The sequence below is a fragment of the Rana temporaria genome, chromosome 3, assembly GCF_905171775.1.
Source record: "Rana temporaria chromosome 3, aRanTem1.1, whole genome shotgun sequence".
NCBI classification, from domain to species: domain Eukaryota; kingdom Metazoa; phylum Chordata; class Amphibia; order Anura; family Ranidae; genus Rana; species Rana temporaria.
In genome coordinates, this window is record NC_053491.1 from 425,032,915 (window position 1) to 425,056,951 (window position 24,037).

Sequence of the window (24,037 nt, forward strand, 5' to 3'; positions counted from 1 at the left end):
AAAAGTGTATTTATATAAAATGGACTCGATTGTATGGAAGTATTTGAAAGACAAGCCTCTTGTTTGGTCCAGAACAACCTATTGCACCCACCACACTTTTAATCTGCTGTGGGAGAAAGTGTGTGTGTGTGTGTGTGTGTGTGTGTGTGTGTGTGTGTGTGTGTGTGTTTTTAGTTTTTTTTTATTGTAGAAACCAACGCTATGTTGTATTTATAGTTTAAAATGAACCTGACTGCGTTTTTACAAAGTCCAGGAGCAAAGGGAAGAAGGATGCCGCTCTAGGAAGTGTGTCTGGAAATGTAACTCTCCTCAGAATAGGAACAGCAGATGCAGGCAATTGGGTGAGGAGAAAATTCTGGACAGCCGCACTCAAAATCAATGCCTTTATTAACCACTAGCCGACCAGCCGCAGGTCGGCTCAGCTGCGCGAGATCACGTAGCAATACGTCATGTCGCGATCACCACCGGGCATGCGCGATCGCTCGTTGCAGAGCGAGAACCGGGAGCTGTGTGTGTAAACGCACAGCTCCCGGTCCTGTCAGGGGGAGAAATGACTGATCGTCTGTAGGGCCGAAACAACGAATCGATTATGAAAATTGTAATCGATTAATTTCATAATCGATTAATCGGCCAGTAACATAATGGGGTTAAAAATTTTTTTTGTTTTTTTAACCCCATTATGTTACTAAACATCTCAGGCCGGGGTCACACCTCTGTTTTTTGGTGCTTTTTGCAGAAACACACTACAGTTCATTTACATGTTTTCCTATGGGACGCGTTCACGCGTTTTTTTTCAGCTGCTGCGTATTTGGAAAGGGCAAGGACTTTTTAACGCAAAACGGTGCTATTTTTTATTTATTTTTTGTTCAATATATTTCAATGGAGAAGCTGCAGAAAAGCGTGTAATGTGTTTTTGCGGCAATTTGTGTTTTGTATTCTGCCCAACAACAAATTGGCCCAAACTTTTTTTTTTTTTTAAGGCCATTATCCGATTAATCGAAACAATAATCGGCCAACTAATCGATTATGAAAATAATCGTTAGTTGCAGCCCTAATTGTCTGTTCATACAATGTATGAACAGTGATCTGTCTTTTCCCCTAGTCATTCCCACCCCCCCTTCAGTTAGAACACTAGGGAACATAATTAACCCCTTCCTCGCCCCTTCCTTGCCAGTGTCATTTTTACAGTAATCAATGCATTTTTATAGCACTGACCGCTATAAAAATGCCAATGGTCCCAAAAACGTGTCAAAAGTGTCCGCCATAAGGTCGCAGTACCGCTGATCGCCGCCATTGCTAGTAAAAAAAAAAATATATATTAATAAAAATGCCCCTATTTTGTAGACGCTATAATTTTTCCGCAAACCAATCAAACTCTTATTGCGACTTTTCTTTTTTCAAAAAAATATGTAGAAGAATACGTATCGGCCTAAACTGAGGGAAAAAAATTGTTTTTATATATTTTTAAGGGAAATTTATTCTTCTTTTCTTTTTTTTTTTTTTTTTTTTTTTTTAAATTGTCGCTCTATTTTTGTTTATTGCTCAAAAAATAAAAATCTGCATAGGTGATCAAATACCACCAAAAGAAAGCTCTATTTGTGGGGGAAAAAAAGGATGCCAATTTTGTTTGAAATGCAGTGCCGAATCGCAAAAAGTGGGCCGGTCATTGACCAGCAAAATGGTCCGGGGCTGAAGTGGTTAAAAAGAGGAGGTAATCCAAAAAATGCAAGCCACAGCAAACAACGGAATACAGGAGCTGACGCGTTTCACACTTTCAAAAGTGCTTATTCCTTACTCAAAGCTATGAATAAGCAAGTGTGAAATGCGTCGGCTCCTGTATTTCGTTGTTCGCTGTGGCTTGCATTTTTTGGATAATTACCTCTTTTTAATAAAGGCATTCATTTTGAGTGCGGCTGTCCAGAATTTTCTCCTCATCCAACTGACTGCGTTTTTAGTTATAAATTGATTCTTGCAGAGCTCCCTGAATCCTTAGCCCATAGGGGATAAAGAATAGGGCACATAACTGATGCACATGAAAACTAATGTCAATGTACATGAAAATGAGGTAAACTGATGTCTCTGGAAGTGAAATCTGCGCAGTTTTCCATTGGTTCCCTTCAGTTTTCATGCACGTATGGTGTGAACGAGCCCTCATTGAAAAATGACAATTACCACCTAAAAAGTTTGACTCATGTGGTGTTGACAGTCAGCTAAGCATCTAGATTGTGCAAAAGGCAGAACTGTGGATTAGATTGTAGCGGGCATTTAGGGACTCTTTTTGCCTTGCTAATCTGATGGCTGCGAGTTGCTACTCATCTCTGCTATATGCCAATATAATCTTAACGCTGCTGCCTTTTCACTGCTTGGATTTACACAGAGGCACACTGTCTCATTGGCCCTCTTATGACTCACCCCCCTCCCTTCCTGGCAAACTCTCACTAGAGCAGTGGTTCTCAACCTTTTAGTGCCGTGACCCCTTGATACAATTTCCCAAGTTGTGGGGACCCCTAACAGTAAAATTTTCGCAGCGTGCGTTGCCAGCACCCAAGGCAAGAAAAGTCATTTGCACCCCTAACCCACGAAAATTTAGCGCTCCCTGAGTCCCCTCCACTCGTACAGTATTAAAACCTCATATGGTACATTTTAGGATGTACCACTCTCGTTGTTCTCCTTTCTTTCCCTTTTTATCTCTCGCTATCCTAATTTATTGTTTTTTCCCCCATCCCTCTCTCTAGCCATCTTTCTTGTTTTTTCTCTTATTCTTTCTCTCCCTTTTTTCTTTCTTCCTTCCCCTCTTTTCCTCTCTCTTCTATGTAGTCTCTATTTTTATTCCTTCTCTTACTCCTTGGTGAGGGGTAATGGGATGAGTGGCAATGCTGGGGGGAGTTCTGATCAGCCAACTTAGGTGCTCTTTATTAAGGTTATCTGCTGATCTAAGAACTGTAGTGGGGACTTTTAATGGCAACTATAATCGCAGGTAGTGTTACTCGCTGTGTCTCCGACTTTGTGGCGTCTCGTAGCAGTGACACCTATGCTTAAATCAGGAGATGGGGTCTCCTCCAGCCCCTCCCACCTCACAATCCTCACCAGTCAGCGGACCTCTAGTCTGTGCCCCCCAGCCATGCTGTGAACTGAATGGGCAGCTGCGAAGAGGCTGAGTGGGTGGCCGTGGGCTCCAGAAACAGCCCAGCTGGGTGGCCACAGGCTCCAGAGACAGCCCTGCTGGGCAGCTGCAGAAAGGCTGGGAGAGTGGTGCGGGCTTCAGGAACAGCCCAGGATTTGGTGACCCCTGGCAAATCATCATTTGACCCCCAGGTTGAGAACCACTGCACTAGAGTCAGAGAGAGAGCTGTGCATGATGTCCTAAGCCTAGGCTTTTTACCAGACAAACAGGAAGTGGGCTGTATAAGGTATTTACTGGCAGAAAAAAAATATTTTACTATCCAAAGTTAAAATAACAAGGGCAGAAGATTTAATAGATGAACAGTTGAAAACATGACTGAAGGTCCGCTTTAATAAATTGTAAAGTCCCTGATTGTATGTTACATTAATTTTTATTTATTTTTATTTTTTTATAGCTGATGAGGACTTGTGCAGATCTCTTCCGACTGGTTCCGTTTATGGTATTTGTCATTGTCCCTTTCATGGAGTTTCTTCTGCCGGTCTTTCTGAAGCTCTTCCCGGAAATGTTACCATCTACCTTCGAGACAGAATCCAAAAAGGTCAGTTAGACTTGAGCAACAAATACATTGACCAAGAGGTGTCATGTCCTCTTCATATTCTGAATGCTTAGATACAGTTACAAAAGGACAAGAGGGCTTTTAATCCTAAAAGGGAGCGTCTAAAAGTATGGCTGTATAGGATGTGCCATCTGATCAGGTCCACCCAATATACATTATATTACCAAAAGTATTGGGGCATATGAACTTTTAATGGCATCCCAGTTATAGTCCGTAGGGTTCAATATTGAGTTGGCCCACCCTTTGAAGCTATAACAGCTTCAACTCTTCTGGGAAGGCTGTACACAAGGTTTAGGAGTGTGTCTATGGGAATGTTTGACCTTTCTTCCAGAAGCGCATTTGTGAGGTCAGGCACTGAGGTAGACGAGAAGGCCTGGCTCGCAGTCTCCACTCTAATTCATCCCAAAGGTGTTCTATCGGGTTGATGTCAGGACTCTGTGCATGCCAGTCAAGTTCCTCCATCCCAAACTCGCTTATCCATGTCTTTCTGGACCAAGCTTTGTGGGGGGGGATTATAGTGTGGGGTTGTATTTCAGGGGTTGGACATGGCTCCTTGGTTCCATTGAAGGAAACTCCTTAAGGTGTCGGCATACCAAGACATTTTGGACATATTCATGCTCCCAACTTTGTAGAAACAAATGGATGGCTCAGTGTGAAAGGGGTCTTACTTGATCAGTGGAGGTTTGGGAATATAAGCCTTATACAGTTGAACAAAATGTTCAATGGGAGCCTGTTTGCCATTTTTTACTTTTTGATGTCAAAGTCTGCCTAAGTGCAAATAAAGCAAAATTCCGGTTATTTATTTTGTTGGGCAGAAAAGTCATTTCTGTGCCACTTTCTAACTGGGGTCTAATGTTCAGTAAGTTCATGTCTTATTCTGACCGTAGATGGAGAAATTTTCTTTCCTGCAACCACAGCCTGGTGATCCTTCCTGTGGAGCCATTGGGCCGGATTCACATACAGCGGCGCATAGTTGTACCAGCGTAGCGTGTCGAGTATACGATACACCGACGTAGCGCAGAGCGGCGAGCACAGTATTCACAAAGCACTTGCTCCCAATGTTGCGCCGGCGTAACGTAAATTTGTAGGCGTAAGCCAGCCTAATTCAAAGTAGGTGGAAGTGGGCGTGATCCATTTAAATGAAGCGTGACCCCATGCAAATGATGGAACGAACGGCGCATGCGCCGTCCCGTGGACGCATCGAAGTGCGCATGCTCAGAGTCACATAAAAAATACTCCCTAAGATACGTCGAATCACTGCCTACGACGTGAACGTAACCTACGCCCATCCATATTCACGTACTACTACGTAAAATACGACGACTGTTCCCTGGTCCATACCTTTGCATGAGTTGTGCCTCCATAGATGGGGAATAACTATACGCTGGACGTAAGCCTTACGTAAAGCGCATATATTAATGCGCCGGGCGCAAGTATGTTCATGAATCGGCGTATCTCACACACTCACTCACTCGATTTGTATTGTGACTGTACTGTCTTCCCTGATGTAAAGCACTGCGCAAACTGTTGGCTCTATATAAATCCTGTTTAATAATAATAATTTGCATATTCGAATCGTAAATCAATGGGAGCGCCCCTTGCGGCCAGCGTAAATATGCGCCCACGATACGACGGCGTAGGAAACTTGCGTCGGTCGTAGGAAGCCTATTTTCAGGCGTATCTCGTTCTGTGGGCACGGCGCACAGATACGACGGCACACATTGACACTTACGCGGCGTATCTCGAGATACGCCGGCGTAAGTGCTACGTGAATCCAGGCCATTGTGTTCTCCTAGTGGGGGGGCCCTATCTGCCAGGAGAACATGGTACTTGCTGCTAGTGGCTATAATAGCTACTAGCAATTATCGCTTGTAAAATCCAACAAGCTGATTGTCCTCAAGTTGATCGATTTGGGTACATTCAGCCTGCCCATACATGGACATTGCTGAACCGGCTGAGATTTGAACCATCTATGGCTGGTTTAATCCCTGCTGGTTGCCGTTGCATCATTGACCAGGAAGTACACTCTTTATTTCACAGGGGGTACGTAGCAGGCATCAAAATGTAAACATAGGCCCCAATTATGGAGTGAAACTGAATCCAAGATGATAGTTTCCTCTATTGGCTAATGCAAACACCGCCAAAGCTCCAGAATACTTGAATAGCACTGTATGCATATGTACATCAAAACGGCTGGAAAAATGCACAAAATCGCTAAAAGTGCAGTATTAGTTCTAATTTTTAACTGCAGCAATACATCCAAATTTAAAATCCATCTTGTAATGATCTGACTTCAGCAGAGTGAATGTTGAGTAAATGATATCGGTTCCCACATTTACCAATCAGTACTTTAGTCTTCTCTGCTGCCTGTACCATCTTCTCCGTTTCTCAATATTGCGATGGAAGATTTCCTTTATGTGACTGTCTGTCTGTCTTTTTTGGTATGGATATTGTTCAGGAGGAAAAGTTCAAGAAGAGACTCGGAGCCAAACTGGAAATAGCCAAGTTCCTTCAGGAGACAATCTCGGAGATGGCGCGGAGGAACAAGGCAGAGACCGGGGGAGATGGACAGCAGCAATTCTCATCTTATGTTCAGCAGGTTTGATTTGTCTTTCAATAGGATGCGGAATTGTTACATTTTGTATAGAAAAAATAAACCTGACCAACATGTCTTCTCGTTTTTTAGGTACGGGTCAGTGGAGCACAGCCCTCCAACCAGGAAATCGTTCGATTCTCCAAGCTATTTGAGGATGAACTGACTCTTGAGCACCTGGAAAGGTCTCAGCTGGCAGCTCTTTGTCGGCTGCTTGAACTGCCACCAATTGGCACCAATAACTTACTACGGTTTCAGCTGCTTATGGCGCTCCGGTCCATACGGGCAGATGATGAGGTGAGCTCAGGGGACTGTCATCTGTTTGCTTTACACGCTCACATTGCTTATTTTTTTTCCTGCAGATTGTACATGCTGCTTTCTGTCTCCAGACCTTCTCTCTATACACTGGCTCCTATTAACTCTGTACACTGCTTTCATCTCCAGACTCGCACTCTACACTACCTTTATCTCCAGCCTGTCCTCCCCCACTGCCTTCACCTCCAGGCCTGTCCTTCTTCACACTGCCTTCACCTCCAGGCCTGTCCTTCCTCCACACTGCCTTTACCTCCAGGCTTGCCTTCCTCCCCGCTGCCTTCATCTCCAGGCTTGTCCTTCTCCACACTGCCTTCAGCTCCAGGCTTGTCCTTCTCCACACTGCCTTCACCTCCGGGCCTGTCCTTCACACTGCCTTCACCTCCGGGCCTGTCCTTCTTCACACTGCCTTCACCTCCAGGCTTGTCCTTCTCCACACTGCCTTCATCTCCAGGCCTGTCCTTCTTCACACTGCCTTCACCTCCAGGCCTGTCCTTCTTCACACTGCCTTCACCTCCAGGCTTGTACTTCTCCACAATGCCTTCACCTCCAGGCTTGTACTTCTCCACACTGCCTTCATCTCCAGGCCTGTCCTTCTTCACACTGCCTTCACCTCCAGGCCTGTCCTTCTTCACACTGCCTTCACCTCCAGGCTTGTACTTCTCCACAATGCCTTCACCTCCAGGCTTGTACTTCTCCACACTGCCTTCAGCTCCAGGCTTGTCCTTCTCCACACTGCCTTCAGCTCCAGGCTTGTCTTTCTCCACAGTGCCTTCACCTCCAGGCTTGTACTTCTCCACAGTGCCTTCACCTCCAGGCTTGTACTTCTCCACAGTGCCTTCACCTCCAGGCTTGTCCTTCTCCACACTGCCTTCACCTCCAGGCTTGTCCTTCTCCACACTGCCTTCACCTCCGGGCCTGTCCTTCACACTGCCTTCACCTCCGGGCCTGTCCTTCTTCACACTGCCTTCACCTCCAGGCTTGTCCTTCTCCACACTGCCTTCATCTCCAGGCTTGTCCTTCACCACACTGCCTTCATCTCCAGGCCTGTCCTTCACACTGCCTTCATCTCCAGGCCTGTCCTTCACACTGCCTTCACCTCCAGGCTTGTCCTTCTTCACACTGCCTTCACCTCCAGGCCTGTCCTTCACACTGCCTTCACCTCCAGGCTTGTCCTTCTTCACACTGCCTTCACCTCCAGGCTTGTACTTCTCCACAATGCCTTCACCTCCAGGCTTGTCCTTCTCCACACTGCCTTCACCTCCAGGCTTGTCCTTCTTCACCAGGCCTGTCCTTCTCCAGAATGCTTCTCTATAGACTGCTTGTTACTGTCACTCTGTACACTGATTTCCCTTCCAGGCCCTCACTCCAGCATCGCAACCTCTTACAGCTTAGCTGGCTAGGCTGAATGAAAGAAACTGAATTGATTACCCCATTTACACAATATAGGTGGATGGAGCATTCTCCCTGTTGCGCTATTGTATTCTAACAGCATCGGGACTCCTCTGCTGTCAGAATACACAGATTAGCGCTGCAGCTGGCAATCGAGCATTTGTTCCAAAGACAGTACAGGCCAGCAACTCGACAGCTTCTCTGTAGAAAGTGTTTATTAAAGCATTACAGCAGTAACATCTTCCAAAAATTCTGACACATTTCGGCCTCAGGCCTAAAGACCCAGCTTTACCTCCAGTAGCTTAAATAGGGTGTGCGTTGGCTCTGATTTCACAGAGGAGAAGTTTATGATTTTGATGAAGGCCCAAAGCCGAAACATGTCAGCCTTTTTGGATGATGTTACTGCTGTAATACTTCAATAAATATTTTCTATAGAGAAGCTGTCGAGTTGCCGGCCTGTACTTTCTATGGATCATTTGTGAGCTTAAAGCAGGAGTTCACCCGAAAAACTATTTTTAACATTGGATTGAGGCTCATTTTGGGAAGCGGAATCGGGTTTTTATTTTTAAATCGAAGCGGTACTTACCGTTTTAAAAATCTTCTCCGCCGCTTCCGGGTATGGTCTTCGGGACTGGGCATTCCTATTTGATTGACAGCCTTCCGACGGTCGCATACATCGCGTCACGAGTAGCCGAAAGAAGCCAAACGTCGGTGCGGCTCTATACGGCGCCTGCGCACCGACGTTCGGCTACTTTCCGAAAATTGTGACGCGCTGTATGTAACCGTCGGAAGCCTGTCAATCAAATAGGAACGCCCAGTCCCGCAGCCCATACCTGGAAGCGGCGGAGAAGATCTATCTCTAAAACGGTAAGTACTGCTTCGATTTTTAAAAAAACACCCGATTCTGCTTCCCAAAATGAGCCTCAATCTAATGTTAAAAATTGAGTTTTTGGGTGAACGTCCACTTTAATTAGCCAGAGTACCGAAGACTACTCTACACACCCAGGGCCATCTTAATGGTATCATGGGCCCCTGGGCAAAGTAATGCACTGGGACCCCTACCAGCCTACCCCAATTTACACCCCTACTCTCAATAATTAAAGTACTGTATTAATGGTTGATTGAATTAAACATATATATTAGTACTTTCCATAAAATATATTTTAAACAATAAGAAAACATGCCATAAATCAAAGGGTAATCAATACACAGGGCACAGTATGGGGGGGGGGGGGGGGCAGAAGCCCACAGTACAAGGGGAGTCAGGAGGGCACAGTACAGGTTATGGGATGCTGCCCAGGACATGGCCATACCAGCAAATCTGGGACAGTTGGCAAGTATAATGTAATACACAATTATTATGGGGCCCCCCGCGTACCCCCATGCATTAAGACTGCCCTGTACACACCAACTATACTATATAGCGGTAGAGTTTGGGTGAGTTTTCCCTCTTAATCCAGCATTTGTGTTCACTGCTTCCTGCTTAGACTGTTAAGCTGACCATACACTGATTGAAATTTGGGCATTTTAACATGAACTGGTCGAATTTAAATGACTTTATCTATGCTATGGGGTATAAAAGCTAGAGATTCATCAGCTCACATTGAGATCATGGAGTTCGATGTCTGTTCTTGTAGTTACAAATACAGTGGAACCTCGGATTACGAGCATAATCCGTTCCAGGAGAATTCTCGTAATCCAAAGCACTCGCATATCAAAGCGAGTTTCTCCATAGAAGTCAATGGAAACGAACATAATTTATTCCACATTGACTTCAGTGGCATGCAATACCGCATGTGGCCAGAGGTGGGGGGGCACCGGAGAGCTTTGGAAACACTCAGAAATGCCTGAGGATAGCTCGGCTGACCTCGGAAAGGCCTGGAAACACCCGGGAACTGAGTATTTCTGAACATTTCTGAACAGCTCTGCTCGGCTCTGGCAAAACCGAGTCAGAATTTATGTTGAAAAGTTGCTTGTCTTTCAAAATGCTTGTTAACAACGTTACTCGTAAACCGAGAATCCACTTAAATAAAGCATGTTTCTATAATAGTTCACTTATTAACATTATTCAGATCAGCGAAGTTTTTTTTTTTTTTTTCCTTCTGGTGTGCAGATGATAGCAAAGGAAGGAGTGGACAATCTGAATGTGGCTGAGCTTCAGGGGGCCAGCAGGACCCGAGGAATGCGCTCACTTGGTCTGACGGAGGAACAGCTCAAAGAACAGATGAAGCAGGTATAATGCTACTGAAGGACGGACAAGCTGCGTTACCCATTGTAACTACTTTAACCACTTAAGGACCGGACCAATATGCTGCTAAATGACCCAAGGGGTTTTTACAATTCGGCACTGCGTTGCTTTAACAGACAATTGCGCGGTCGTGCGACGTGGTTCCCAATCAAAATTGGCGTCCTTTTTTCCCCACAAATAGAGCTTTCTTTTGGTGGTATTTGATCACCTCTGCGGTTTTTATTTTTTGCGCTATAAACAAAAATAGAGCGACAATTTTGAAAAAAATGCAATATTTTTTACTTTTTGCTATAATAAATATCCCCCAAAAACATATATAAAAATTTTTTTTTTCCCTCCGTTTAGGCCGATACGTATTCTTCTACCTATTTTTGGTAAAAAAAAATCGCAATAAGCGTTTATCGATTGGTTTGCGCAAAATTTATAGCGTTTACAAAATAGGGGATAGTTTTATTATTATTTTTTTTTTATTACTAATGGCGCGATCAGTAATTTTTTTTCATGACTGCGACATTATGGCGGACACTTCGGACAATTTTGACACATTTTTGGGACCATTGTAATTTTCACAGAAAAAAATGCATTTAAATTGCATTGTTTATTGTGAAAATGACAGTTGCAGTTTGGGAGTTAACCACAGGGGGGCGCTGTAGGGGTTAGGGTTCACCTAGTGTGTGTTTACAACTGTAGGGGGGTGTGGCTGTAGGACTGACATAATCGATCGAGTCTCCCTATAAAAGGGATCACTCGATCGATACAGCCGCCACAGTGAAGCACGGGGAAGCCGTGTTTACATACGGCTCTCCCCGTTCTTCAGCTCAGGGGAGCGATTGCGACGGAGCGGCAATAAACGAATAGCCGCGCCGTCGTCCCGGATCGCTCCCCGCGGGAATCCGACCGCCGCATGTAGCGAAGGGGGGGGGGGTCCCGATCGGACCCCCGACCCACATCTAGGCAGGGACATACAGGTACGCCAATGTGCCATTCTGCCGACGTATATCTACATGCGGCGGGAAGTGGTTAATGGTCTTTTTATCAGTCACAGCACCCTTTAGAAGTGCAAAATCTCAAGGCACCCCAGTCTAAAATGGAAAAGAAAGGTAACATCACTTTATAATGGGAAACCTGAGCATGGGACGATGCACATAACCAACTTGTTAAAATGAAACGGACGCCTCCCTTTACATCAGAGGTTCCCCCCCCCCCCATCACCACACAGTCCCCTGAATTCCCATGGTGTGGGTAGGCCCCCACACCATGGCAATGAATTGTTCTGTGCGTCATTGGTTGTTATAGTGCCACGGCAACTCGTGATGCTAATCCAGGGCAAACTGGACTCCATGCTTGCAGCACCCTGGGGAACCCAAATAGCGCTTTGATTCAGAAACGCTGGTTTAGTCTCTTAATTTAAAATGGTTCTAAAGGCCGAAGGTTTTTTATTTTAACCACTTCCATACAGGGCACTTATACACCTTCCCGCCCAGAGCAATTGTTAGCTTTCAGCGCTGTTGCACTTTGAATGACAATTGCGTGGTGATGCTACACTGTACCCAAACTAAATTTTTATCATTTTGTACCCACAAATAGAGCTTTCTTTTGGTGGTATTTGATCACCTCTGGGATATTTATTTTCTGCAAAAAAAATAAAAAAATGACCGAAAATTTTGAAAAAAAAACGTTTTTTTTTTTGTTTCTGTTATAAAACATTGTAAATAAGTACGTTTTCTCCTTCACTGATGGGCACTGATGGTACTGCACTGATGGGCACTGATAAGGCGGCACTGATGGGCACCGATGAGGTGGCACTGATGGGCGGCACGGATGGGCACTGATCGGCGGCACGGATAGGCGGCACGGCTGGGCACGGATAGGCGGCACGGCTGGGCACGGATAGGCGGCACGGACGGGCACTGATAGGCGGCATGGATGGGCACTGATAGGTGGCACGGATGGGCACTATTGTATGTGTTGTACTAATGGATGCCAATCAGTGCCAAACAATGCCTGCCACTCAGTGATGCCCATTGTGGGCACTGATTGGCATTCATTGCGGCACTGATTGGCATCCATTTTCTGTGTCTTCCTCTTCCCTGGTGGTCTAGGGTGGCATCCTTTATTTTTTATTTATGGTGGTATATATGGCCATCCCTGGTGGTCCAGTGGGCATCCTCGGGGGGGCTGTGCTGATGATCGATCAGCACAAACCCCCCCTGTCACAGGAGCAGCCGATCGGCTCTCCTCTACTCGCGTCTGACAGACGCGAGTAAGGAAAAGCCGATTACCGGCTTTTCCTATTTACATCGTGATCAGCCGTGATTGGACATGGCTGATCACGTGGTAAAGAGTCTCCGTGAGAGACTCTTTACCTTTGATCGGTGTTGCGGGGTGTCAGACTGACACCCTGCAACAACAATCGCCGCGATGCGCGCCCCCGGGGGCGCGCAGCGGCTTAGAATCCTGAGGACGTCATATGACGTCCAGTGAGGATTCTACAACCACTTTGCCGCCGTCAATCTGTCATTGGCGGGCGGCAAGTGGTTAATGCATTCTATGCATTAGGATAGGCACCTGAGTAGGCACCTGAGTCCCATCTCGATCTTGAACGAGGGACTTGGCTGTCCGGGACTCCTTCCTGATTGACTGAGACACACAGCGGGCGGCATTGGCTCCCAATGCTGTCAAAGTCATTGAGCCAATGAGGAGAGAGAGGAAGTGGGGCCGAGCCACAGCTTTGTGTCTGAATGGAGACACGGCAGCGGATTGGCTTGGGTGCCCCCATAGCAAGCTGCTAAGGAAATGTAAAAAAAAAGTTTAAAACCAGTAAATGTGATATACTTTCCTGTCTATTTACTAATGCTAGCAGCATGAGTATTAAAAATAGTGAAGTTTAAGCATGCTTTTTTTCCACTGAAGTTTTGAGACTCGGTGGGGAGGCGCACCCAGGAGTGTAAAGATATAGTATTCTGGGGTCATGACTATGTTACAATAATACACATTTTATTACACAGATCCTCATCCTTGTATCATTCCACAGGTTGATCACATCTGTGGAATATTTCCTTTAAATATTGTGTATGTTGGCAAAACATTTTCTTGTTTTTTTTTTATTTTTTGTATTTTTATTTTATTTTTTTCGTGGTGTTCTTATTTTTAATCTAATAGTTGCCAGTTCTTTACCACTTGACCACTGGGCACTTAAACCCCCTTCCTAACCAGACCAATTTTCAGCTTTCGGTGCTCTCACAATTTGAATGACATTTACTCAGTCATACAACATTGTGCCCATCTGAAATTTTTGTCCCTTTTTTTTTTTTTTTTTTTCCACAAATAGAGCTTTCTTTTGGTGGTATTTGATCACCTCTGCGTTTTTATTTTTTTGCGCTATAAAAGAAAAAAACACTGAAAATTCTGTAAAAAGAAAAAAAAAAATCTTGTTTCTGTCACATTGGGGGGGGTATTGCAGAGTATTGGTGGTATTGCAGAGTATTGCGCAGGAAGGGATGGCTGGATCTGTGACTGCATTTGTCACAGATCCAGCCCACAGCAGCTGCTGCTGCTTCCGCTCTCCCCCCTCTCCTCTCACACTGTACCGATCGGTACAGAGAGGAGAGGGAGGAACCGGCGTCATCATATGACGCCGGTTTGTTTACAAGTGATCACTCCGTCATTTTACCGCGATCTGTGATGCACCGGGTCTTCTAGACCCGGCGCTCACGGATGATTCCGGGGGCGCGTGAGAGGAGGATTCTAAGAGGACGTCCCAGGGACGTCCTCCCAGAACAACTCGACCGCGCTGTAGACGTCTTTTGTCTATGGCGCGGTGGCAAAGAGGTTAATGTAAGTGGTTATTGGTGTTCCCATGAAGTGTATGCAACAGCACAATTTAAAGTGGATGTAAACCCTCACATATACCGAGTGAAGTGAACAGCCTGAGATAATACAGAGATGAAACCAATCTCCCTACATAAGTTTTACATGCATTTCTGCTGTCTTCAGCTGTGTATATTCTTTAGAAAGTGAACATGTGTTAGAGATTTTCTCTTCCTGTTCAGCACTGGGAGTGGATTCTTGGCATACAGCCAAGACATCTGATTGGAGGAAAGAACACGCCTCCTCTCTAAATAGGCAAAGGAAGGAATTGCAGAGCTGTGCTGTGAAAAGACAAGCTCTCTTCTAATCTATTTATAGCAGTGTTTCTCAATTCCAGTCCTCAGGCCCCCCCAACAGGTCAGGTTTTCAGGATTTCCATTATTTTGCACAGGTGATTTGATCAGTTTCACTGCCTTAGTAATTACCACAGCCTTTTCATCTGAGGGAAATCCTGAAAACCTGACCTGTTGGGGGGGCCTGAGGACTGGAATTGAGAAACACTGATTTATAGCAACCTCCCAGACACAGATTTCAGGCTGATATTATCTTGGTTGTGAAGAACTTGTCAGAAGTTATGCTGATAACAGAAGAATGGAGCAGCAGAAAGATGCAGGACTTTGAAAAGAGATAAGAAAACGCTACAGATATATGTGCTCAGGTCAAATTTCATGAATCGGGTTTACATCCACTTTAAGCATTGTTGTATTGTTTTATCATTAGGGTAGTGAGGAGTTATCCAGTTGTAGCTCAGCCCACTCTGCACCCCCATATCAGGTATATATATGTGTCCTGCTTGCCGTTAACCTTGACTATGACAGAGTGCAAGTGCGTGAAATGCGTTGCAAGAGCCAAGCCTGCATTCCACGCTGGTCCCAGGGTCCTCCCTTCTCCCGCACCCCTAGCTGACACCGCTCGTCATCTTGACGAGCCCATCTCATCGATGTCTCGGTTCCCCTGGCTTCCGGCTTGGGGGTTCAGTTGTCTAGTCGGCTTCCCCCGGGCCCCTGGTGTTCACACATTAGCCTTCAAGTCAGCCCACACCACGATCCCTGGCCAGTGAGCCGCTCTCTTCCTCCGGCTTCTACTCTGAAAGCATGGTTACTGGCGCCTCCCGTGCATTGCAGCTTTCATCTCATTAACTCCTCATTGCTCAGGTGTCCTACAGTGGTATCATAGTTTTTTTTATCTACATTTCCTTATTGCATTCTTATCACACGTTTTTATTGTTGTGCATTGAAGATAATATTGTTTCTACTTTCACCACTCCATGGTCCTATTGCCTTGGTATTCAGCGTTACACTTAACCCATTGAGCGCTGGTCATCCATTTTTTTCCAGCATACAAAATGTCACAATATTTCTCCAGACACGTGGAGGAGATTGTTGGGTGGAGGCTGACAATATAGAGGTATCACCATGGAGGGGGTAAAGAGAGGGATTGGATATGGGGGAGGGTAGAAGAGAAGAAAAAAAGGGGTTGGGCAGGAATGCAGGGCGTGAAAAGATGGGAATGGGGATATGTCAATGGACATAAATGGATGCTAATGTGTAAGGGTGAGGGAAGGGGACCGTGAGCAAATTGGCAAGGGTGCCATAATGCCAAAGTTTGGCAGGGTGCTCTGGAATACTGATAGGGGGTGAGGAGAGAATTCTATTAGAGTTTGAAATTGCTGCAATATTGGCTGTGGTACTCCCCATTCCACACAATTTGGGTGGAGACATCTGATGTATTAAACAGTGGCACCCAGATCTTTTTCTATACACTTTCATACATGTTGGCATTGGTACCAGTGTCACTTATTCCTTCTGTTTCTTTTCTTAGTGGTTGGATCTGCATCTGAAGGAGAACGTTCCCCCATCTCTCCTGCTCCTGTCCCGAGCCCTTTTTCTGACAGATGTAAAACCCAAACCCATCGTGCCTGTCACACCAACTGTAGAGGTGAGTAGAGTAGAGCTTGTATGATGAGTGATGGCACAAACCATTTTTGTAGTGTGTGTGTGTGTGTGTGTGTGTGTGTGTGTGTGTGTGTGTGTGTGTGTGTGAAGAAAAAACAAATATTTTTTTCAGTATGCTTGGGATCATGTCTCACTGTATCCAGTTTTAATAAGGAAATCATATTTTTTGTTTAATTTGTTAGATTCTTACCTAAAGCTTGTGGCAGTAACGGCAGTGTTGCATGCTGACAATGCTACACCACTGCCTCACAGCCTTCAGTTTTGTTAGCCTGCTACGTTTCCTATGAAGTGCACATCTGTATATCTGCCAGATCACTTCTCCTTGTTAGTGTGCCGGTGACTTGTCCTTAAGGTTCCCCTAACAAGGAAGTTCCTTCAAGGACTGCGCAGGCACAAACTTGCCAACGGAAATTTCCGAACCTCGCCCGGCATCCAGGCTCATTCTTTAACATCCCCGTGGATTGGAGGATGTTAAAAAAAAAAAAAAAAGCCAGGAGACCGAGCGAGCGAAGCGAGCCGTCCGAGCGCAGCCAGGACGTGAGGCCGACTGGCCACTTACCTCAAAATCCACGTCACCCTGGATGCCGGCTGAGGTTCGGAGATTTCCGTCGGCAAGTTTGCGCCTGCGCAGTCCTTGAAGGAACTTTCCCGTTAGCCTGAACCATCTCGGCAGATCAGATTGCGCCTGCGCAGGAACTTTCACGATAGCCGGAACCAGCTCGGCAGATCACCGGCGGGTGATTAGGCACCGCTGCCTCTGGCTGTATGTCTCAGGAAACTGGGACTGAGATTTGGTGATGTCACTACCGCGCTGCTTAATAAGGACACTTGCTTGTCTAGGGAGCCTGCAATGTCGTTTCCCTAAGGCCGATCTGTCCATCGGATCGGGTGCAGGAGCCGCCATTGTAACTAAGGAAAACCGGCAGTGGAGCCTTCGGAATAAAACACATTCACATTAAAATAATTAAAAATTCAATGTGGGAATGAATATATGACCATAAATGCACTTTAATATACTTTTATAGGTACCAAAGACAACGTCAAACCAAACACAGCCTACAGACGCTAGAGAAATCCTAACAGACCCAGCTCCAGTATTAAAAGGCATTCAGGTAATAAACTCTTTGACATACTGGGTTTACCATGTGAAATTTTTAAGGGAATTCTCTCATTTCATCTTATTACTACAAGCTTAAAACATAATGTGCAAAAAAAATCTGCAATACTCAAACCAGGTTTTTTTTTCTCAGACAATAGGTGCAGGAACTCCCTCTTTCCAAGTCACCCCTTTCTCCACCCCCTACCAACCTCCCAGTACCATCCCTTTTAGGCAATATAGAACCAAGTATCATTTTGTGGTGCTAAGTAATTTGTATGGAATTTGGTAATGATATCAAGAAAAGCAGTAAAATACAGTAGATCCCCCTAACAACAATGGACCACCCACAACAAAATTCCCCCCCCCCAGCAACAATCGACTCCCATCAGCATCAACGGATCTCTGCACTCAATGACTGCCATCAACAATAGACCCCTCCCCCAACAGTAGATCTTTCAGCAACATAAGACCCCCCCCCAGAAACAACAGGTCCCCCACCAGCAACAATAAACCTTTCCAGCAACAACAGACCCCCCTGCAAAAATAGATCCCCAGCAGTGAGCATCAATACCCTGCACCACACCCCAGCGCCCCTTGCCATAACATACAGTCAGTCCAGGAGGTGCCAAAACTGCGTTCCTGCTGAAAAAAAGCCCTGACTCAAACAATAAAAAATCAGTGTAAATAAAATTTAAAGTGAAAAAGTCAAAATATGTGATAAATATCACCCAGAGAAAGTGTTTTCCACCAACTAATGGAAATCCTCCTCACCACACGTTTTTAAGCTTGTAATAATCTGTTTTGGAGGCACTGCACTATTTTTCTTATTTAACAAAACCATGTGACCAGAAGAGTGGATAGCTATGACACAGAGCTATCATATACAGGAATCCCCTTCCCAAAATTCAGTGTCCACCAGGTTAATATATGACCAACCAATCGGTCCTTAGGTGTAAGAACCAGACTACTAAGGATCCAAAACACGCTACTGTGCACATCTTTCCCGTAGACAAGTCATGTCTGTAGATAATTGGTCAAAACATCAATTAGTAGGCCTATATTTCACCCAAAGGTCAGTGAGAAATTGTATGCTTTCCATCGTCTTTCGAAACTAAATTGGAACAGGTATGCAGAGGTTGTCCCAGTGGTTTTGTAAGATGTTGTCCACCCCTCCTGTTCAGGACACAAAGATCCCAGGGCGGGTATTCTTTCTTGCTTTTTTTATGGCTAGTGTCCGTTAACCTGGAGACGGCAGCATAACCCAAGAAGTCGTTAATGTTATACTATACTTTGCAAGGATTTCAGTAAACTTTTTTGAGTACTCTTCTTTTTCTTTTTTTTTTTTTAGTGCTGGAGATTGATAAAACTAATTTCAGCACTTTTATCAAACTGACTATTAAGTTGATGGTCCTGCTTTCATTATCAGAATTTGATCAGTCTGTGTTGTAATGAAAAGCGGCAGCCTATGCATCCTTTTAGTCTGCACAACTTCTTGAAATGTCACCCGGCTGGTCTGCCATATAGATCGGGTTTGGCCATCGTGATGGAAGTTCCAGATCTGTTGCTGTTCAAACCACTGTGACTGAAAAGCCTTGGGCGATCTTGACATGTAAGGGAGATCTTAGGTTTGCTCAGAGGAGGTCCTTTTATTGATTAGACACTGGAACAACATCCAAAGCTTTTTTTAATAGGAAATTTCTTAAAGGGGTTGTAAAGGAATTTTTTTTTTTTTTTTTTCCTAAATAGCTTCCTTTACCTTAGTGCAGTCCTCCTTCACTTACCTCTTCCTTCCATTTTGCTTTTAAATGTCCTTGTTTCTTCTGAGAAATCCTCACTTCCTGTTCTTCTGTTTGTAACTCAACACCATAATGCAAGGCTTTCTTGAGGGGGGAGGGGGCGAGCAGGAGGGTCAGGACGCCTACTAACACACAGCTCCTTTCTCCATCTGCAAAGTAGAGAGTGTCCTGACTTGCCTGCTCGCCCCTCCACCCTCAAGAGGCTTTCTCCACACCAGGGAGAAAGCCTTGCATTACGGTGTTGAGTTACAGACAGAAGAACAGGAAGTGAGGATTTCTCAGAAGAAATAAGGACATTTAAAAGCAAAATGGAAGGATGAGGTAAGTGAAGGAGGACTTCACTAAGGTAAAGGAAGCTATTTAGGGAAAAAAAAAATTCCTTTACAACCCCTTTAAAGGTCTGGGGACATCCCAACTTTGACAGTTTTCACCAGCCGTCCCTATTGGAAGATTTACTTTCACCTGAATTGATTGGTGATGACGATAGAAAGTTTATCCTCACAGTCCACCTCAGAGATTTGAGACAGGAAGTGATAGAAAATCTCCTCAGCGGAGACAGAAGCAGTGGTCCTAATCCCTCCCCATTTTATCTACAACTAAAAAAAATGGCTGACCACCATAAAAAATAATAGGATGTTAAAGCAACCCAATAAAAATATATTGGAAATCCCTACAATAGACTATGTTTTTCACTCACCTCTTCAGCTACCCGCATCCCCAACTTCATTCCAGTGCTGCAGCCTCTCAGCATATAATTTGTCTGGGATTCCTCTGTTCCTCATCCTTCTACCCTGCATGACTTCTGTATCCTGTAGTGGTTGAAGGATGGAACCACAGTGGGTAGCGGAGGACACAAACATCTGGCACAATACTGAAACAGTGATCAATGCTGAAGTCTGAAGGAGGCTACAGCACTGAGGGTGAAAATGGGTCACACAGGCTACTGGAAAGGGAAGTAAAATACCTCTTCTATTGCAGGGATCTGCCACATTTGTGTGTGTGTGTGTGTGTGTGTGTGTGTGTGTGTGTGTGTGTGTTTTTTATGTGTAAGGTCCCTACAGATGGCTTGAATTTTGGCTGATTCTTCCTGAACTGTCCAAAATTCAAGCTGTGGGTGGCCCTGCAAACACCACCCAGCTTGATTAAAGTTAATAATTAAAAAATAGACTGAGTTGTGTGGAAAACTATTTGCTAAATAGCGACTCCATGATATCCGATTCAGTCATTGTTTGACAACGCCACTATATTTGGGCAGCCTTGGATGCCATAGCTACCTGAATTACATACAGCCAGCAGTGAAGATTCCTCCATTCAGGCTGTTGGCATGGATCAGGGAATGGGATATTAGAATGTATATCTTATCAGACAAATAAGGGTTACAGATCCATTAGGCCCCTTTTTTGACTATCGTGCAACTAAACCTATCTGAAGTGTGTGGGTAATTGCATAACATTGATCCTATATTGTTCTGTTTCTTTCTCTTTGGTTTGTAATGTTGACACAGAATGAAGATATTGCCTCAAAATCTGTTGAGCATGATCCTGCACTCCCAACAAAGGAAGGTGTAAGTAATTAAAAGGTAATCTGAGCTTATTACAGTTTGATTTTCTAGAGTACTCTTCTGGTGAGAGGAATATGCAGACTTGCAGTTCTCACCCATCCTGAAAATGCTAGTTGAGTGGCTGCCATGCTGATGTATTTGGCAAAAATAGACATAAGAAATTCTCTGAGGTCAAGGCAGTGTGGCTTCCAAAATAGGTTTGCATATACTGTTGGGTCCATATATATTTGGACACAGGGACAATTTTAGTTTATTCAGGTATTTACCAAAATGTATTCAAGCTATAGTTCTATAATGGATATAGGTTGAGAGTGCACACTCCCTCAGATTTAATTTGAGGGTATGTACATCCAAATTGGAGGAAGGGTTAAGGAATTGCATCTCTTAAGAATAGCCCCCCCCCCCTTTTCAAGGGACCAAAAGTAATTGTACAATTGAATCAAAAGTTTCATGGCCAGGTGTGGGCTACTGCTTTGTTATTTCTTCATCAATTAAGCAGGTAAAAGGTCTGGAGTTCATTCTAAGTGTGGTATTTGCGTTTGGAATCTATTGCTCTGAGCCTACATCTTGTTTTCAAAGGAGCTGTCCATGCAAGTGAAACAGGCCATTGTAAGGCTTCAAACACATCCATTAGAGATAGCAGCAACATCAGGAGTGGCCAAATCAACAGTTTGGTACGTTCTGAGGAAAGAACGACGCACTGGTGGGCTCAGCAACATAAAAAGGTCTGGACATCAACAAAAGACAACAGTGGTGGATGATCGCAGGATCAAGAAAAACCCATTTACTACATCCAGACAAGTGAAGGGCACTCTCCAGTAGGGGTGCAACGTATCAAAAAACATACGGTTCGGATCGTTTCTCGGATCAGAGTCACGGATCGGATCATTTTTCGGGTCAGCAAAATTTTTTTTATAAAAAAAGTCGTAACGTGGCTTAAGCACTTTCAGCATGTGTTTAAAGCCCTTGTTTTGCACAACCAAATATGGCCTCATGTCTGCACCTATAAACACACCAATAGCGTTTGTGATGGCTTTAGCCTGGTCTGATTGTGCAACAAGGGCCTGCTTAAATTCTGCGGTGATAAGCGGTTGTTGAGCAGCTTTCGTTTTTCCTGTCGGTGAAACCCCCGGGGTGATGTCGCTTCAAATGTGTGGCCATGCTTGATGCGTTTCCACTGTCATATGGCTTTCTTGTGCCACAGTGACCAAACACCGTCACCGTTTTATCCACTAACCTCTTTCCTTCATCATTCTATTTGACAGGGAAGCCAAAATGCTCCCATACAGGGGATTTAAATGTTCAAGCTCCTCTGTTCCTCCGCTCGCCATGACCACGCTGTGTGTGGACTGAACATGCGCACAACTTTTTGTTTTTTCAGAAATCAATCCGCGGATCACGTGTGTGCGGTTCGGATCAATCTCTTTCGGTTCGGATCACGGATCAATGACGATCCTTTGCACCACTACTCTCCAGGAGGTGGGTCTATCATTGTCAAAGTCGATAATCAAGAGAAGACTTCACGAGAGAAAATACAAGGTTCAAATTATTAATAAGCCTGAATAATAGAAAAGCCATATAAGACTTTGCCCAAATTTTTTTTTAAAAAGCCAAACCAGTTCTGTAAAAGCATTCTTTGGACGGATGAAACAAAGATTAATCTTTGAAAAAAGTGTGGAGAAGGCTTGGAACAGCTCATGATCCAAAGCACACAACATCCTCTGTAAAACATGGTGGAGGCAGTGTGATGGCATGGGCATGCATGGCTTCCAGTGGCACTGGGTTATTGGTGTTTATTGATGATGTGACAGAAGACAGAAGTAGCTGGATGAATTCTGCCATGTTTAGAGATATACTGTCAGCCCAGATTTAGCCAAATGCAGCAAAGTTGATTGGACGGCGCTTCACAGTAAAGATGGACAATGAGCCAAAACACACTGCAAAAGCAACATGGGAGCTTTTGAAGGAAAAAGAAGTGGAATATTCTGCAATGGCCGAATCAATCACCTGATCTCAACCCAATTGAGCATGCATTTCACTTGCTGAAGGCAAAACCAAAGGCAGAAAGACCCACAAACAGACAGCTGCAGTTAGAGTCTGGCATCAGAAAGAAGGAAACCCGGTCTTTGGTAATGTCCCTGGGTTCCAGACTTCAGGCAGTCATTCTCAACAAAATATTAAAAATTAACATTTTATTTATGATTATATTTGTTTAATTACAGTGCCTGAAAATGGGGGGGGGGGCTGTGTATAAAAATGGTTGCAATTTCTAAAATTTGTACTTGATAGTTTATGTTCAACCCCTTGAATCTCTGCTTTTAACAAATTGCTAAATAAGAGTTTTTGCTACTTCTTTAATTTAGCAATAAAAACCTGACGGAGGGGGGGCTCTAAACCCTCACCACTATATCCAAAACTCAGTTTGGACACTTTAAAAACAGCAGAACTTTAGTATTGCAGACAGGCTATATAAATCTTTAAAGTGAACCTAACCTTCTGAAGGCAAACATTTTGGGAAGTGCATCTAAACCTGAAACTGTTTTTTCCATTCCTGTTTTAATACATTCATCTTAATCCTCTTTTCACATTTATTCACATTTTAGGCAAAAGCCAGTGCCAACGGAGTGTAATCTGGCCAGAAAGCGCGCTGCTCTATGCAAGTGTTTCACCTTACAGATCCAGCAACCAAGTCAGAACATGGACTGTTTACTGCAGGTCTTCAGAAAATGTCCTTCTGACCAATCGGCTTCCAGTCAGAATATTTAAAGAGTGCAATATGTTCAGAACGTCAATGGAGTGCTGAGTAATATATGTGGACATTTTAAGTCTCCAATAATTACCTCTATTTTTAGGGATACAGAGGAAACAAGACTGCCTTGTATCAAAAGCACATTGTATTCCCTAATCTTGCAGCCCAGTTTATTTTTTCTATAATGTATATAATGTATAAAAAAAGCTGCTACTATACTACTACACTGAACAGGGGGAGCCAAATGAACAAAGAGTTTGTCAATGAGAATGCAGCTTTAGGATCACATTCTGGTTATTTAAAGCTGATCTCTGTTTGCATATTGTTGTATGAATGGAGAAAAGGTCGTCTCCTGGGATATATGATGTTGGTATCCTTGGAGGCATTACTATCCTCCAATAATAAAACGGCATGCAAATAGACATGGCACCACGGGTTAGGGTGGGAAAGTTGGGGCTAATGGGATCGTTTTGGGAGGTTGAAGTTCCTCATTAATTTGGCAAATGTTTTTTAAATGCAACTAGTTTAGGTACATGAATCTGTCGGCCTTTTACAATCCTCTGTACAGCAGCACTGGGGATTGGGGGCAAAACTGGCACTTGCACCAGCGTTTAGCCCCGGGGCAAATGACAGGGGCAGGAATCTGCTGAATCCTGGCGCTGTTTTGAGCAGCTGGCTGTGGCCGCCGAGCCCTGTACACTTCCATTAAGGGTCGCTCACAG

The 24,037-nt window shown here is 44.5% G+C and overlaps 1 protein-coding gene across 2 annotated transcripts in view; it reads left to right on the top strand.

Annotated features, from left to right (window-relative positions):
- Positions 1-23,510, top strand: part of LETM2 (leucine zipper and EF-hand containing transmembrane protein 2) — a 35,851-nt gene extending 12,341 nt beyond the window's left edge. Inside the window, exons 4-11 of one of the 2 annotated variants that reach the window (XM_040346233.1) lie at positions 3,579-3,722; positions 6,199-6,339; positions 6,427-6,630; positions 10,151-10,270; positions 15,977-16,093; positions 17,136-17,222; positions 20,510-20,584; positions 23,170-23,510. In XM_040346233.1, coding sequence (XP_040202167.1) covers positions 3,579-3,722; positions 6,199-6,339; positions 6,427-6,630; positions 10,151-10,270; positions 15,977-16,093; positions 17,136-17,222; positions 20,510-20,581 — 885 coding nt within the window. In that variant the 3' untranslated portion in view covers positions 20,582-20,584; positions 23,170-23,510. The remainder of the gene's footprint in view (positions 1-3,578; positions 3,723-6,198; positions 6,340-6,426; positions 6,631-10,150; positions 10,271-15,976; positions 16,094-17,135; positions 17,223-20,509; positions 20,585-23,169) is intronic. The other variant, XM_040346232.1, reaches the window with a different exon arrangement.
- Positions 23,511-24,037: the final 527 nt, after the last annotated feature.